This window comes from Stegastes partitus, unplaced genomic scaffold, assembly GCF_000690725.1.
Source record: "Stegastes partitus isolate 25-593 unplaced genomic scaffold, Stegastes_partitus-1.0.2 Scaffold1427, whole genome shotgun sequence".
Lineage (NCBI taxonomy): Eukaryota > Metazoa > Chordata > Actinopteri > Pomacentridae > Stegastes > Stegastes partitus.
Genome location: NW_007579158.1, coordinates 86714 through 102183, shown reverse-complemented (window position 1 = coordinate 102183; position 15470 = coordinate 86714). Strand labels below are relative to the sequence as shown.

Sequence of the window (15470 nt, the reverse complement as noted above, 5' to 3'; positions counted from 1 at the left end):
TTTTTTTCACTCAAAATTCCTTCTTGTTTCTTTCCACAGTTGTTCCACATCTGGTGAGACCCTCCTACAGTTTGTATGATTCACTTCTCTGCTATGGGACACAACTTCCCAGATGCACCATAACACCTCTTCTTCCTGCCGTATTTATTTTGGTTACTGCTAATGTAATAGAAGATAAGATCATTCTTTACTGAATTCAGGCATTGCAACAGAACAAGACAGTGGCACACAAAGAACACAGTAGATAAAAATATAAAAGTATGTATATATATTTACCCTCCATAGTTATTGGCACTCCTGGTTAAGATGTGTTAAAAGCCATAAAACAGATATCATTTTTTATTGCAGAAGCATACTCTCACACTGACAATTGTAGAAAAATGTAACCTTCAACTCAACTTAAATGAATTGTTGGCAAAAGGGGGTTGTACAAAGTATTAACATCAAGGGTGCTAATAACTGTGGCACACATGATTTGATGTGAAAGAATTATTTTTTAATGTGGGATTTTTTTCACACTGAATAAATGCACTTGAATTAAAGGTTGAATTTTCCTCTTTTTTTTCATTGTGATCCTATATTATTTAGAAAAAAACGGAATTTACTAGAAGCTAAAGAACACATCTTAACCAGGGGTGCCAATAATTATGGACGGCGCTGTATATAAAGAAAACAAAGTATGTACAACTGTAGTTCAAGGGGCAATCAAATATATTAATAACAATATAATACGCAGAAGCCTGAAAACAGACCTTTGTAAGGCCTTTAGGCCACTGCACTACTGTTTTGATGCTGCCTCACATTTGTCAGTAAAGGGCATGTAAAGCATTCACAAAGCTGTTATATGAGACACATTTGTTTATGTGTGAGACATTTTGTTTTCTTTATTTTCTTCAGACACCTGAACCTCCACCCAGCTGGTAAGTCAATGAAATGTTTTGACCGCATTATCATACTAAAACCAATAACATACATTTCTTTTTAACACTGACAGTTATCATTTCATTCTGCACGGGATTTTTTTCACAGTTAAATGCAGACCTCTGCTTGGCTGCCCCACCCAGAAGGAGAGGGCTGTTCTGTGTTGTTTCTATATTACTGTTAGGTTCCCACCTAAGATAACCCGTGGTAACAACAACCCAGTGTTTGACACAATAATATTTTACTCAAAAATGCAGTGCATTCTGTAAGTCATTTCAAACATACAGTCATTAATCAACACAAACAAATAAGGTAACAACACAAATCAGATTTTAGTTTGGGTAAATAGCACCAAAAGCAACATGGGTGCATCGCTTACATCCATGTTTACTAGCCAGTAGTCGTCTTCTCCTTTTGCCTGCATGTTGATGCCTTTCTAGATGCATTACCAACATCTGTAGACAGTAGAATAGTTTGAAACATTTCTCTTCAAGAGAGGTAAAACGGGCACCCTACTACAGAAAAAGCACTCTATAAGTGCTACTAGAGGTCAAAAGTTCAGAGGGAACCTTTAAACTAATTATTGTATTTTGACCTAGAATGCAAATTTGTGGTAATTTTCAAGCTTTGTGTTCTTTGATCATGTTTATCATTGCACATCCACAGCAGTGAACCAAATACACATGTCTGTGGGTCATCATGTTACAATCCAAACGAACGCCGCTGCTGTGAGAGAAAAGAGACCAAGCCTCACTGGTGCTGTGCCTCAGGTAATTCTTTGGTTTCATTGTGCTGAAGTTGCAACTGTTTGTCTCTGAAAAAACATTACATCAGCAGGTGGAGTCTGCCAGTCACCTCTGTCAAAGTAAGATTTATATGATGATAAACATGTTGCGTGTGATTGAACAAGACAGTTTGCCCCGAGAAACAAGTCTGTTTTTTATCTTGAGGGTTTTCTTGTGAACATGATAACTACTCAGACAACTCCACTACAAGTCGAGCAACCTAATTAACATCTTGAGTGTTCTGTGCCTGATGTCACCTCATTGCACATGCATATTGAAATGCCTTGAGGGACAACTGTGAATACATAATATAATGTGCTCCTGGGTCAGGAGATTTTGTTAGGCTTAGCTGTTGGTTTAGCTGCTGTATGACAAAAAGTAGACGCTAATGTTTGTTGATTTTGGAGGAGGGAGCAGAAGAAAAGATTTGAAGATAAAGCATGAGTTAATTCATTATTTTGCTATAAAACATCTGGTCCTCACAGAACCAAAGTGCAAGCTGTGTTTGGTTTCCTGGCACAAAGTCCAACACATTTCCACAGCTGTGTTGGACTCTACCGAGTTTGTCTCGTGACTCTGATCCGGTTAGTGACATTCATGCAGGATCTCAAGTGACAGCCGTGGTGAGAAGGACATTCAGTTCAGGAACCTCAGAGTGGCGTTTGCTTTGCTTTTTGCTGATGCCATGGTTCTGTTAGCCTGCTTGCTGCAGATGCACCTCCTTTGTGCTGGAAATCAAGCCTTAATTTTTCATTTTGGCGATTTTGTACCTGGTGCCAGACAGAATTGCGTTGCCAAAGTGAGGATAATAGGGAGCCAAACGAAACAGGATTATTGCATAACCTTCATACTGCGTAGTCAGCATTTACTTCATAACATCTTACAGGACAGAAGTTGTTGGCTGACATTTAAAGATTAGGATTGCGTGTAAATGACAGCAATGTTGCAAGTTGGTATTATACAGAGCACAAACCTCTTGTTTCAAGTCACACTCTTTGTTGATCTGTCCATTCATCTGGCTCTCCTGCCTGCAAAGTTTAGGTGGACTTAAAACAGTGTCATGCTAGTCATATATCACACATTCACTAGAAGTCCAGCTAAATATAGAAACAGGTTGTTGTAGGCATTTAAGCACAAACAAATGCTGGTGAAAATGAATATTTAATGCATGATACTACATGTTCAAGAAGGTGACAGCACGGAGGGGAAAGCTACAGTGAAGGGCTAAATGGTGCACTCCCAACTCTGTTTGAGAAAACAGTTTCAGGCTTGTGGTTGACTAAAGCATTCTGATCTAGGGTGGGCACATACTTTTTGTGCTTGCTGGGCCGTTTGTCAGGAAAAATGGAAAGTGAGTTGTTGTTTTTTTTTTTTTTCCATCCGGCACCGTCTGATGCCTTTCCTGTTTCCCTGTCTGCCTCCAGACAAGTTTCCAGACAATCACGTATGTCTCTTCACAACTTAAGACATAAACACTAGACTGACTTACAAGATAATCGTCTGGCATGATGCAGGTGCCAAATGTGAGAATGGATTGCAGGATGACTTCTGATAAGGGCTGTTCAGTTACAAGTCTCCGTAGATACAGGCTGGGGAAGCGGGTTATGTTTTAAAATGGGTGAGCAAACTTGAAACATCTGAAGCAGTTTTCCTTATTGAATTTCCCTTCTGGGATAAATAAAGTATTTTTCATTTCATTTATTTTCATGCTCCCCAACCTCTTGTATTAAGTCAAGAAACAGTCACCTGAACAAATCAGCTTATCTAGATTGAAGGTGCTATGAAAACCAACAATGTATCCATCTGGTTGACAGGAAATTATTATTAGAAGAATGGGTATTTTGTAATCGAAATTAGATGTATGAAAACATTATGGAGCCTGAGGCCATGGTTCTCTGCTAGAAACTAGTGGATTAGTCCTTCTGAGTTGGGGATGAGCTTCTGCCTCAAGTGAAGGAGTTTAAGTATCTCAGGCTATTTTTCACAAGTGATGGAAACAGCTAATATTGTATCCCTCACCTATGTTCATGAGCTTTTAGTACAAACTGACAGAATGGGAATGGAGATACAAACAACCAGAATGGGTTTCATTTATTGGTTGTCTGGACTCAGCCCTAGAGATAGGGTGATGGACTCAGACATCCGCTGGTTTTGAAAAACCAGCTGAGGTGGTTGATTTAGGTGCCTCCACGGCGCCTTCCTTTGGAGGTTTTCCAAGCCTGTCAAACTGGCAGGATACCGCAGGGTGCACCTGGGAGTGCACTGGAGGGCTTACATTTCTGGAGAGAAGATAGCTGAAAAATGTTGATGGGAAGAGGAACAAATGCTGGCCAGCTGCCACAGCAACCCAATTGTTTCAGATAAGCAGACGGACATGGATGGATAGATGGAAGTCATAATAAGCTGCGGTCGACTAGACATTATCCAAGATCCAAGATGAAATGAGGGAAAACATTTCATATGAGTGGAACAGCCTTACAACACATCAAATAGTATCCATCCATCCATTCAATGTCTATACACAATCCTCACTAGGGTCGTGGGGGGGCTGGAGTCTATCCCAGCTGACTTAGGGTGAAGGCAGAGGACACCCTGGACAGGTCACCAGTCTATCACAGGGCTACACTTAGAGCCAGACAACCAAGCACACTCACATTCACACCTACGAGCAATTTAGAATCACCAATTAACCTCAACATGTTTTTGGACGGTGTGGAAGGAACCGGAGAACCCGGATCCAACCCACACATAAACTCCACACAGAAAGATCCCGGGTGTTGCGACCTTCTTGCTGCGAGGTGACAGTGCTAACCATCGAGCCACCTTGCAGCCCACATCAAACAGTATGATTTTTATAAATAGGCCAGGTTAAATGATGTTAAGCCTTAGCGTTAGTATGCTCAGTACTCACAAGGAAATCTTCAAAGTGTGATAACTGCAACAAAGTACCAACAATTTGACTAAAATTGCCTTACAGCTACTATTAAATTCAAATCCCAGCTTTTATTTAACACACTGATTCTAGTCAGACCTGTTGTTAGGCAGAGACAGACACACAGAGTAATCATAGTAACTTGCTGACATTGCTCAAAAGGAGAAAGAGACAGATGCTGTGCTACTGCCAGAAGTTTATTACTAAAGAAAACATTCAGAGCAGCATGCCTGGGACTGAATTGCAGTATAACAGATGCATCTGAAATACTCGCTGTATGCTCTGTATGGCACGTACATGCGCTGTTGGTACCCTCTTTTCACGGCATGACATAGATACTCATTAAGTAGTTTTTTGCTGTGTGAGGAGTGTTGCATCACAGTGTGTGGAAAAAATAAAGGGCCAGCTGCATGAGTCCTGTGTGTGGGAGAGTTGGCAGCCTTCTTAGAAGCGCAAACTCTGATTCGGTTCCCTTTCCCACAGCCGAATCCTCTCTGATCACGGAGCTGACGTTAAAGTTCTCTGACTTGCAAATCAGTCAAGATACAGACAGCTAATCTTCGAATGGTGAGGCAGCCGCCCATTTTGAGAAAACGTATCTGTGGTACCAGTGAGTGACATTAGGGTGATTACTTCTCCTGTTGTTTGTCTTTCTCAGGCCTGTGTATCAGCTCCTGTGCTATCCTTGTTCTAGTTCTGGGTCTTACCGACATGGAGCAGTTATTTTTCTTGGAAAGACAAGTGGGAAAATGCCTGACCTTTATTTTATCATTGAATACAGCTGAAGAGCAGTATAGGACGTGTGAAAGATCACATTTGTGTTGGTCTCTACGGCATTGGAAATGACTATCTCTATTGGCTGTCTGCTGAATTCCTTAGTTTTGTACTGTTTTTTTGTTTTTTTTAAATGAAAGAAGCACACCCCGCCCATGGTTCCATACCACACCCATTCATTTAAAATGGAAGATTTATCGCTTTATTGCCGTAACTGATAGGAAAGTCTCTTTGTGAGATTACTTCAGACAAGAAAAAAAATGAAAAGAAAGTGTTTGTCAATAACCTTTGCCTTACTGCACAAGTATTTCAACCGCAAAGTAGCCTGCAGTGCCAAGTTTAGAGTGTTCAGAGGGCGGAAAACTCCAGGGTATGTGCGACTGTAGAATCTGGATGTTCTTGACTAATGGTTCTTAGTCTTTTGTGAGAAGAAAGAACATTGAAAAGTTTCTTAGCCAGGTGAAATGGGTCCTTTAAAACCTTTCTTTTTGTAATCTAACAATACAGATTTCCAAAAGGGGCGAGGGATCGCATCCAATGAATCTGGATGCAGTACGCACTCACATTGTCTGAACTGTCTCAGCTGACATGTTGCCAAACCACACAGTTCCTGTGCTATCTTTTGCATGATCAAGAAGGTTAACAGGCTCTCACTTGTGTTTCAAAGAGGGTATTGTCCTCAAGGAAAAAAAAAATCTAACTGCAGGTGCTTGTAAGCATCACATCTGATATGTGTGGTTTTTGTCACGTCTCATTTTTTATTTCAATAAATCACATTGTTAGACTCTTCCAAATTGACATGATTCATCCCCACACCCTCTGATAACTTTCCCATCCTAACTACTCTTTCCTCTATCTCCCCTCCCAACCCAAATGTTTAGGCCAATGTGATGCCGCACCTACTGTGTATAATCCACATACACATGTCTGCTGTGATGGCTGCATTTCTGAGTTGAAGCCTGGGATGGATCAAGTAATGTACTATTGTTCTTTTTTGTTTTTGTTTGTTTTGATGCAGTCAGCTGGCTGAGGTCAGCAGGTTTTCTCTTTGTTTCTTTGGGAAACTCAGACTACCCCTTTAAAAGAAAATTGTAGGCCAGTAAATAATTATAATAATTAATAATAATATAAATAATAATAATTGTGACATGGGATCTAAATACCAAAACGAAAAATAAAAAAAAACAGTGCACTCCTTCAGTGTGATTTATGTAAAGAATTGAGAGCTGACAGCAGAGAAACCCAGTTTTAAAAAAAATCTGTTTTTGTGAAGTCTCGTTGAGAGGGCTCGGAGAGCTCCACCCTTCTGTTATACAATAACGGACGGTGTTTTCAATCTGATGCATTAAACTCATGTAACGGCATTGTTAACAGTAACCGCTCATGCGAAAGGATAATATAAAAATGCTCCGGTAAGACTTTAATAACTTAAACACACTTTATTTGTAGAAATAATGTAGAAAGATGCATGTTATGATGAATAGTGATTTTTATATTCCTGATTTTTATTTTTACTAATTTTTATTTTTTTGTCAAAGTTCTTTCATTTAAATGTTGACATGTGCATTTGAATGTGTAAAAGACAGTGTCTGCTTGTGTCTGTATTGCTGCACAATTTACTATGTTTTTTTCTGATCCTTAAAGTGCTGTGGAGACACACCGTATGGCTCAGCACAGCGTGGACTTCTCTGTTGTCATAATGTCTTGTACAAAGACAGAGAGGATGGAGAGGAATGCTCAGATGCAGGTATTCCTTACAACCCAGCTAAAGGGACTATGTGTTATTCTCAGTTTCATGCCTCTCCTGGACAACACTGCTGTGGGGCAGAAGTCTACCGGCCTCTTGAAGAGATCTGCTGCGGTGGACACAGGTGATCATGCGTTCTTATTTATGTTGATGTGTGTTCATTTAGGATGCTGATGAAATCCGGAGAAATGAGAGGACAGTATTTTTTTCCATCTGTCTGGTATTTTACATTGTCTGGCTGCTGTGCTGTTTGTTCACGGTGACCTTTCGTGAGCATGTGTTTTCCACATAAAAGGGTGTATGGGAATTTATGCCTTTTATGTTCTCTCTGAGTGAATGTAGAGAAAAACCCAGACAGGAGAGGCTCAGAAAATTCCTCCGTTGCTGATTTCACACGGTCTCGGGGACAGGCCGGCATTCCAGCAGAAGCACTGACTCTGTCCCGCCTTTGTTTTTGTATCTGGCACCTTTAAAGGACGCCCAGTTGCTATGCCAGGAATGTCTGTTTGTCTGAGTTTTCTTCTGCTTCAATGCCTGGAATTAGTTACTGGTAAAATCTGTTTATTCAAATGTTTTTGTCGCATGCTCGAGCATGGGCATGTTGTGACTTTTACAAGTAGGTCTAGCTCTCCTCCTGGGGTTTGTCATATTTATAAGGGCTTTAGTTTTAACAACTTCCAGCCACAGAAAAAAAGTACACCAGGCATTAGTGGTGATAATTCACCCAACTCAGCAGTTGTTGCTGCTTCTTATTTTTCGGTCACAGCTTTGTGCTTTTGGTTTAGCACTGGGGAATAAAGTGACACATCCAGCAACCTAAAGTCATAAATATTTTTGTATTTTGTGAAATCCTTGCTATATGTAAATAACAGTGAATACTGAATCGGTCTGTTATATGTGTAAGTTGGAAAGTGTTAGGTAGCCTGTTCTACTCGATTAACACGATAATGTTCAGGACTGTGTTTTGTCAGCTGGTTTCGGAGCTAATTTGCCCTCTAGTGGCCAAGAATCACCACAGTGGAAGTTTTCAGTTGCATGTTTCAGTCATCCTTGTCATGCATGTCAGATGGAAACAGATGTCTCTCTAAAGCTTTTACTTGGATGTTACATTTTTAACAGCAAATCAGTGCGTGTTGTTACGCTTCAAGTCTGCTACTGTGACTGTATATTGCACTCTGACTGCTGTGTGAACACTGTGCTGAAGACGACAACAAAGAGTGAACACATTATCTTTCAGGCTGACACCCAGTGTGTATGTAATATACTGAAGATTCTAGCTCTTCGTCAAATTATCTGTCTTTAGAACAAAATGATCATAATAACTTCTCTATGCCACTCTCCTCATTTGATATTAACTGCTAGCACTACTTTTCTCCAGATATCCCAAAAGAGAAAACCTTCAATGCTGTGGAGTTAAAGCATACAACATTACAGATCCAAACATGAAGTGCTGCAAAGGAACGCTCTATGACCTGACGCATCTGGGAAACCACGGACATGATGCAAAGTGCTGTGGATCCGTTCTGCAAAACCCACAGGTACACATGACTAATACTAGCGGTAACTCGATTAGCTGTGCAATTAACAATGTGTTACTCAGAGACAGATGTTATAAAATGTGATGAGCTATTTTGGGCACCCTTTGGCTCCAGACATATAGGTCCCTTAATGCAGTGTTTGCCCCATGTTTTATTAAGAAAGGCAACAATGACACACTTAGACCACACTTCTGTTCCAACTCCTGCCTTTTGACTGGCTTCTTCTGACTCAAATATGTCCCAGGCTTCCAAAATAATGGACAAAACATGGCTTTTCAGAAATGAAGCTGAAATAGTTAAAACTAATGGCCAAAACTTGTGGGGCTGTTATGTTAGAGGGGGTCCCCACTTTCTGTGTGGAGGATATTGTTTAAAGAAAAAACTAAAATAAGAATATAGAGACATTAATACGATCTGTCATTGATTGATAAAAGATCACTGTTAATTGCCTCAGCAGATATAAGTACCTGAATTTTCCTGAATTAAAATCTAATATACACACGTGGACAAAATGATTGGTACCCTTCCGTTAAAGAAAGAATAACCCACAGTGAAGAGAAAAGAGAAAAGACTGACAATAATTTGACCATCGGGACATGTTCAACTAACATCACAGATGTCTTCAAACTTACAATCTGTCAGTCTGCTTGTTTAAAGGGTGACTCGTAGTCACTGTGCTGTTTGGTGACATGGTGTGTACCACACTAAACATGGACCAGAGGAAGTGAAGGAGAGAGTTGTCTCAGGAGATTAGAAAGAAAATTATAGAAAAACATGTTAAAGGTAAAGACTATAAGACCATCTCCAAGCAGCTTGATGTTCCTATGGCTACAGTTGCATGTATTCAGAAGTTTAAGGTCAATGGGACTGTAGCCAGCCTCCCTTGAAAATTTATGAGAAATCAAAGAGACAGATAATACGAATGGTAACAAAAGAGCCCAGAATAGCTTCCAACTAGATTAGAGGTGATCTCCAAGGTCAAAGTACTTCAGTGTCAGATTGCACCATCCATCGCTGTTTGAGCCAAAGTGGACCTAATGGAAGATGGCTGAAGGCAGGACACCCCTGTTGAAAGGAAATCATTAAACAGCGAGACCAGAATTTGCCAAACTGCATGTTGACAAGTCACAAAGCTTCTGGGAGAATGTGATTTGGACAGATGAGCCAAAACTGGAGCTTTTTGACAAGGCACATCAGCTCACAGATGCAAAAATGAAGCATATCAAGAACAGAACACTGTCCCTACTGTGAAACATGGAGGAGGCTCTGTTATGTTCTGGGGCTGCTTCGCGGCATCTGGCACGGGGTGTCTTGAATCTGTGCAGGGTACAATGAAATCTCAAGACTATCAAGGTATTCTAGAGAGAAATGTGCTGTCCAGTGTCAGAAAGCTTGGTCTTAGTCACAGGTTATGGCACCTCCAACAGGCTAATGACTCAAAACACAGCTAAAAACACCCAAGAATGGCTCAGAGGAAAACATTGGACTATTCTGAAGTGGCTTTCTAGAGCCCCGATCTAAATCCTATTAAACATCTGTGGAAGGAGCTGAAACATGGCGTCTGGAGAAGGCACCCTTTAAACCTGAGACAGCTGGAGCAGTCTGCTCATGAGGAATGGGCTGGAATACCAGTCGACAGGCACAGAAGTCTCACCAAGAGTTACAGAAATAGCATGATTGCAGTGATTGCCTCAAAAGGTTGTACAACAAAATATTAAGTTAAGGGTACCATAATTTTTGTCCAGGCCTGTTTCATGAGTTTTTTTTGTTTTTTTTAATGATTCTGTTGAACCAAGATTCAACAGCAATGTCTGATTTTCATTAATTAATTTTCAGTAATTTTTTATTTATCATTACATTTGCCAGTTTCAAGTTATTTCAGTGACCATTGTGTTGTTGTTTTATTTTCCTCTAACAGAAGGGTACCATCAAGTTTGTCCATGTGTGTATTTAGCCTATATAAGAACCATCAGAAAGTGTCGGGAAATAGTTACACTAACTCTGTCAAAAGTATCAAAAATGTGCTTTTAGCGACTCCCAACTTGTTTTATTTACGTGTTGTAACATATTAGCTTGTAAGCTAACCGTCATCATCACAGATTCCTACAAATTAAAGAAAGCTCAAACACAACAGTTTATGTTATAACTAGTGGTGGGACGTGATTTAAAAAAAAAAATCTATTTAATTAGAGGTTTTGTAAATAATTAATCACAATTAATCAGTCAATCAATGTTTGATAAAATAAGCAAAGTTTTTTTTAAATTCAAATACATTTTTGACGACAAAATTAATGAATAGACATATACGTGAACTTAAACAACAAAAATGTTTATTTTTCATTGATATTTATCTGTGTATTTTTCATCTATCTACTATATTCACAGATTTGTGCAAACTCAAAGTGCAATTATAGCTATTATATTCAGTTGCACAATTTGCACACGACCATGCTGTTATCCGAGCTGCCTCATGCTACATGTCCACAAGATCCGTTCATTTCTCGTTACCCATTAATTGTCTCTACTGTGTCACGTACGGTGGCCCAGAAGTGTCGCAACAAAACAAAAGCCACAACACAACACAATAAGCCACAACACAACCAAATTAACCACAACACTAAAAATAAGCCACAACACAACACAACGGCTGCAATGGAAGTCGTTTTTTTTTTAACCCGGAAGTTATACTGTGAAGTACGCAACCATATAGCATATAGCTCATTTGCATAAAGTAGACTTGACTTCAACTTTATGTAAATTTGGCAAATTTTGGCAAAATCGCCCCTGTGGACGCGTAGCATTAGGCCTTGATTTTAAAAAAACAAACAAACAACAAAAAACACAAGCCAAAAAACCCCCAGCTTTCCGCCCAACAAGCCAAGCAATGCGGTCTTGTCTTCTATCACTCTTTACCAAACTTTCTTGTGCACTGACGTCACTCAGCACATCTTGTGCATCTTTTTTTTACGGCTCGCAAACGAACTTTAGGTGCAGTGCCGGCACCTACCTGCTAGAGTGTGTGCATCAGTGTTACCAGTGTGCCAGAAATTTTTGAACTGAGAAAATTGCGATTAAATGAGTTATTTTTTTGACACGTGTTTTTCTGTAATTAATTAATTGAAATTAACACGTTAAAGTCCCAGCCCTAGTTATTACACTGAATCTGGTGCTTTTATTTCTGGGCTTGATTGTCCCATCTGAGATATTCTGCCCATAACCATGGTGGGATCCATAACTGAATCCTGCATGTATTTACTGTATATTTGAGGTGTAATTAGCTCATGCAGTGATATCCATTTCATTATTCATTAAATTCCTAGCAAAGAAAAAAACAAACCAGCAAGTTTTTATTGATAATAAAATGCTTTATGTCTACTTTAGAAACAGGAAGTTTGCTGCTCAAGTAAGGACGAAGCGGTGCTTTACCCCAAAAAGACGGGATTTGGATGCTGTGGTCACCTATATTTCAACTCGTTTCTGTGGTCGTGCTGCGCAGGGGTGCTGAGGCCAGGACACAAGCAGCAGAGCGGGATGAATGGTAATTGCCTTTGCTTGGATGTCATCTCACATAATAGCACTTGTTTTAAGTGTTCATCTATGACCGTATTCGTATTTTTTGTGAACACAATGGCTATTGAACACCTTCATCAAATTTGGCACAAACATTCACTTTTTGGTGTCAAAACATTAAGAGTCAAGGCCACGGTGCCCTGTTTGCCATAGGTCAAAGGTCAACTTCACTGTGATATCATTAAGTTCTACCAAACCCACTTTTATTTGGGGTAGTTGTTCAACATCATAACCACGGAACAGAAGGGGAGATAGTGACCAAATTTGTAAACTGATGCCGAACTGATGAGGCTAATCTCAGATGCTCAGTCCACACAGAGATGGATGAAAACTGCAACGATATAAATCATTTCTTTCAGTTCGTCTGGTTCCTCCATATCATATATGTGTATATTGTTCTTTTTCAGAATGCAGACTTCTATCTGTGAACAACCTGAAGGACACAGAACTTTGCCGAGAAAGTAAGATATCACTTCATGATTGAATTTATGGTGAACTTGGGGAAAAAAATGCTGTCAAGAAATACACGCAGATTTGTATTTTTAATGTGTTTCTTCATGTCTTTTCTTTATTCAGTCTACATCGGAACTGTGGAAAGTGTGTCTCTGAACAGCATTTTGTTCAGAAATGTGCTGAAACTCGATGGAAGAAATGGTACAGTCCAACCTGTGCCCTTCCACCACATCCTGATGACGCCCAATCGCTGTACCACCACTAAACTGATTGTTGGGAAGTTCTACTTCTTTCATGATGTCAATGTTTTCGCTGATTTCAACCATGACACTGTGATCCAGTCACTCCATTTCTTTTTCAGCAAATGCTCTCTGTAGGTCACCACTGGTTGATCTGCTCCTGTGTTCATTGTCAGGGTTATTCAGTTATTCAGTACTTTGAACAAATATTCAATCATATTTACGCACTTACTTACTGCATTGCGAGAAAAAATATGTTACATTAATATACTACTAATGCAGCATCATTACTTGAAAAAAAAAAAAATGCAGTGCCTGTTCAACTACTACCTGTTCAGAAACAGGCCCGTTGCATAGCCTCCAGTATTGCTGCACGCAGCTTTCTCAATACCAACAAGCAACCACTCGTCCAAACAAAAGTGCGTGGTTATCGAAACAGTCCAAAGCAATACAACTCAAACTAGTTGACACCTCATTAGGTATAACCAACCAACAGAGAGAGAGTCACCCTTTACCAGCTCTGCATTGCTCTGAGTATTGTTTAAAAACCACTGAGTTTATAAAACAATATAAGGATTACTTTTGTATTTGATTAATAGAACAACTGTTTTACCCCAAATTAATATATATATATATAAAAAAGTGTGAATAATTTTTAGTTGTTTTTTTTCTTTACATTTTATTCAAACATATAATTATCATGTCACTGCTGTGTTATTATGCTAATGATAATAATAACAGCTGTTCTGGTGCAATAAGCCATTTCCAGTTTGCACTGTTTACAGAGCACCACCCTGTTGGTTCTAAAATGCTCCCACATGTAAAACGATTGTGGACGAGAATTTTCTAGACGCAGCTTGTTGTCCAGGCTTTGTCATGATGATGATGGCGTTATATCGATTAATTGCACCAGCTCTACCACAGACTGTCCTTTAATGGGTTTTTTAAAAAAGCCTTATTTCTCTAGAACTGCTCATCCAAAGTACTTTAAACACTACACTGCACTTCCTTGGGTCCCTAGAAAATACACTGCCAAGTTTGAAGTATGGTGGATGAACGGTTGTCTGGAAAAGCAAAGCACAGACAAACACACACGCACACTTTCACACACACACTCACTCACACACACACGCACACACACACGCACGCACACACACACACACACACAGTCATTTCTTCATTTGTTTAGTAAGCTGTTACTCGGTCCAGCTCGTCCTCTCTGCCAGTGAGGTGACTGATGGACATCTGGTCTTGATGTCCTAATGTAATGTTGTACTGAGTTTTAAACTTGAAACAATCACACAACTTGTTACTAAAGATAGTAATCAGTGCTGTAACACAGTCCACATGGTGCAAGGTGACGTATTCATTTGTGCATCATTGTTCTGATGCATGTGAATGCTGGTAGCAATAATAACCGAAGTCTGATAAAAGCTGAAGCAGTCAAAGCTCTGCTCTCTGCAAACTAATCTATCCAAGCTAGTGTTAGTTTGGTGTGAAAAAGAAGCTGTCATTGTAGCAGGTAGCCAGAACATAACTTTATGTTCACATAAGCTAAACTGCTATCAGCTAATTCTGTTTGTTTTTGAAATATTGGAAGAAATATTTTTATATTCTATATTGAGTTTTGCACTGAATTATATAATATATGGCAAGTGTTTGCACATGTCCTTCCCTCACATAAATTGAATGTTTACATGTCATTTATGATTAAAAGATTGAATCATAATGTCCTGATTGATAAAGTGAGTGATGTAAATGATAAGCATTGCATCAAAAAATATGAGGGACACCAATATGCTACACTACAATCACCCGCAGATTTCATTTCCTGCCTTGGATTTATGTGACTCCATACCCAACTTCTTCTGTCGTCCCCATGTAATGTGATTTCTGTACTGTAATATGTTGTAGTGGAAATGGTGGTTGCTTTGCATTTCTGTACTGTATATATAAATGACTTACATTTAAGCTAAAAGGGACAGAAAGCATTTTACTGCATACATAACTATGCTTGCTGGCATTACTGGTATAGCATTTTATATTGCATGTTTATTTTTAATACATGACAGGACCTACTATTGGTGCCATCATTTCTTTAAGCATAATGTTTCAAAAAGGTAATTAAAAAAACACTTGCAATAAACCTGTTGTGTTGGTGTAATTTAAATTTAATTGCATTATTTGCAAATGTAGAAGACTCTGTTTTTCACATCAACTCAATATTTTTGTTCTTTATTTTAATCTATGTCTATTAAGTGGAACATCTTATGGGTCTCTTTTAATTTATAGTTAATATCAAACATAGTTATATTGACATCCCAGAATCCCAAAAGACGAATTTTCCCAGTACCTTGTTGTTTTTGTTCTGGCATGCTTTGTTTAAGTGGAAAAGTTGACTAGTTAGCTTGACTGTGGACAGAGTGGGGGATTTGATCCTCATCTCTGCAGATTGTCCTCCTCTGGAGGACTTTGACGCGCTGCCAGCAGTTAGAAAGTGATTACAAGCTG

The 15470-nt window shown here is 39.3% G+C and overlaps 1 protein-coding gene across 3 annotated transcripts in view; it reads left to right on the top strand.

The window, feature by feature from the left end:
• The window catches only part of LOC103370451 (uncharacterized), a 31461-nt gene extending 16338 nt beyond the window's left edge, over positions 1 to 15123 (top strand). For 2 of the 3 annotated variants that reach the window (XM_008299511.1, XM_008299510.1), the window contains exons 9-17: positions 40 to 53; positions 898 to 920; positions 1588 to 1691; positions 6294 to 6385; positions 7057 to 7283; positions 8538 to 8697; positions 12079 to 12235; positions 12675 to 12728; positions 12844 to 15123. In XM_008299511.1, coding sequence (XP_008297733.1) covers positions 40 to 53; positions 898 to 920; positions 1588 to 1691; positions 6294 to 6385; positions 7057 to 7283; positions 8538 to 8697; positions 12079 to 12235; positions 12675 to 12728; positions 12844 to 13097 — 1085 coding nt within the window. In that variant the 3' untranslated portion in view covers positions 13098 to 15123. The remainder of the gene's footprint in view (positions 1 to 39; positions 54 to 897; positions 921 to 1587; positions 1692 to 6293; positions 6386 to 7056; positions 7284 to 8537; positions 8698 to 12078; positions 12236 to 12674; positions 12729 to 12843) is intronic. The other variant, XM_008299512.1, reaches the window with a different exon arrangement.
• Positions 15124 to 15470: the final 347 nt, after the last annotated feature.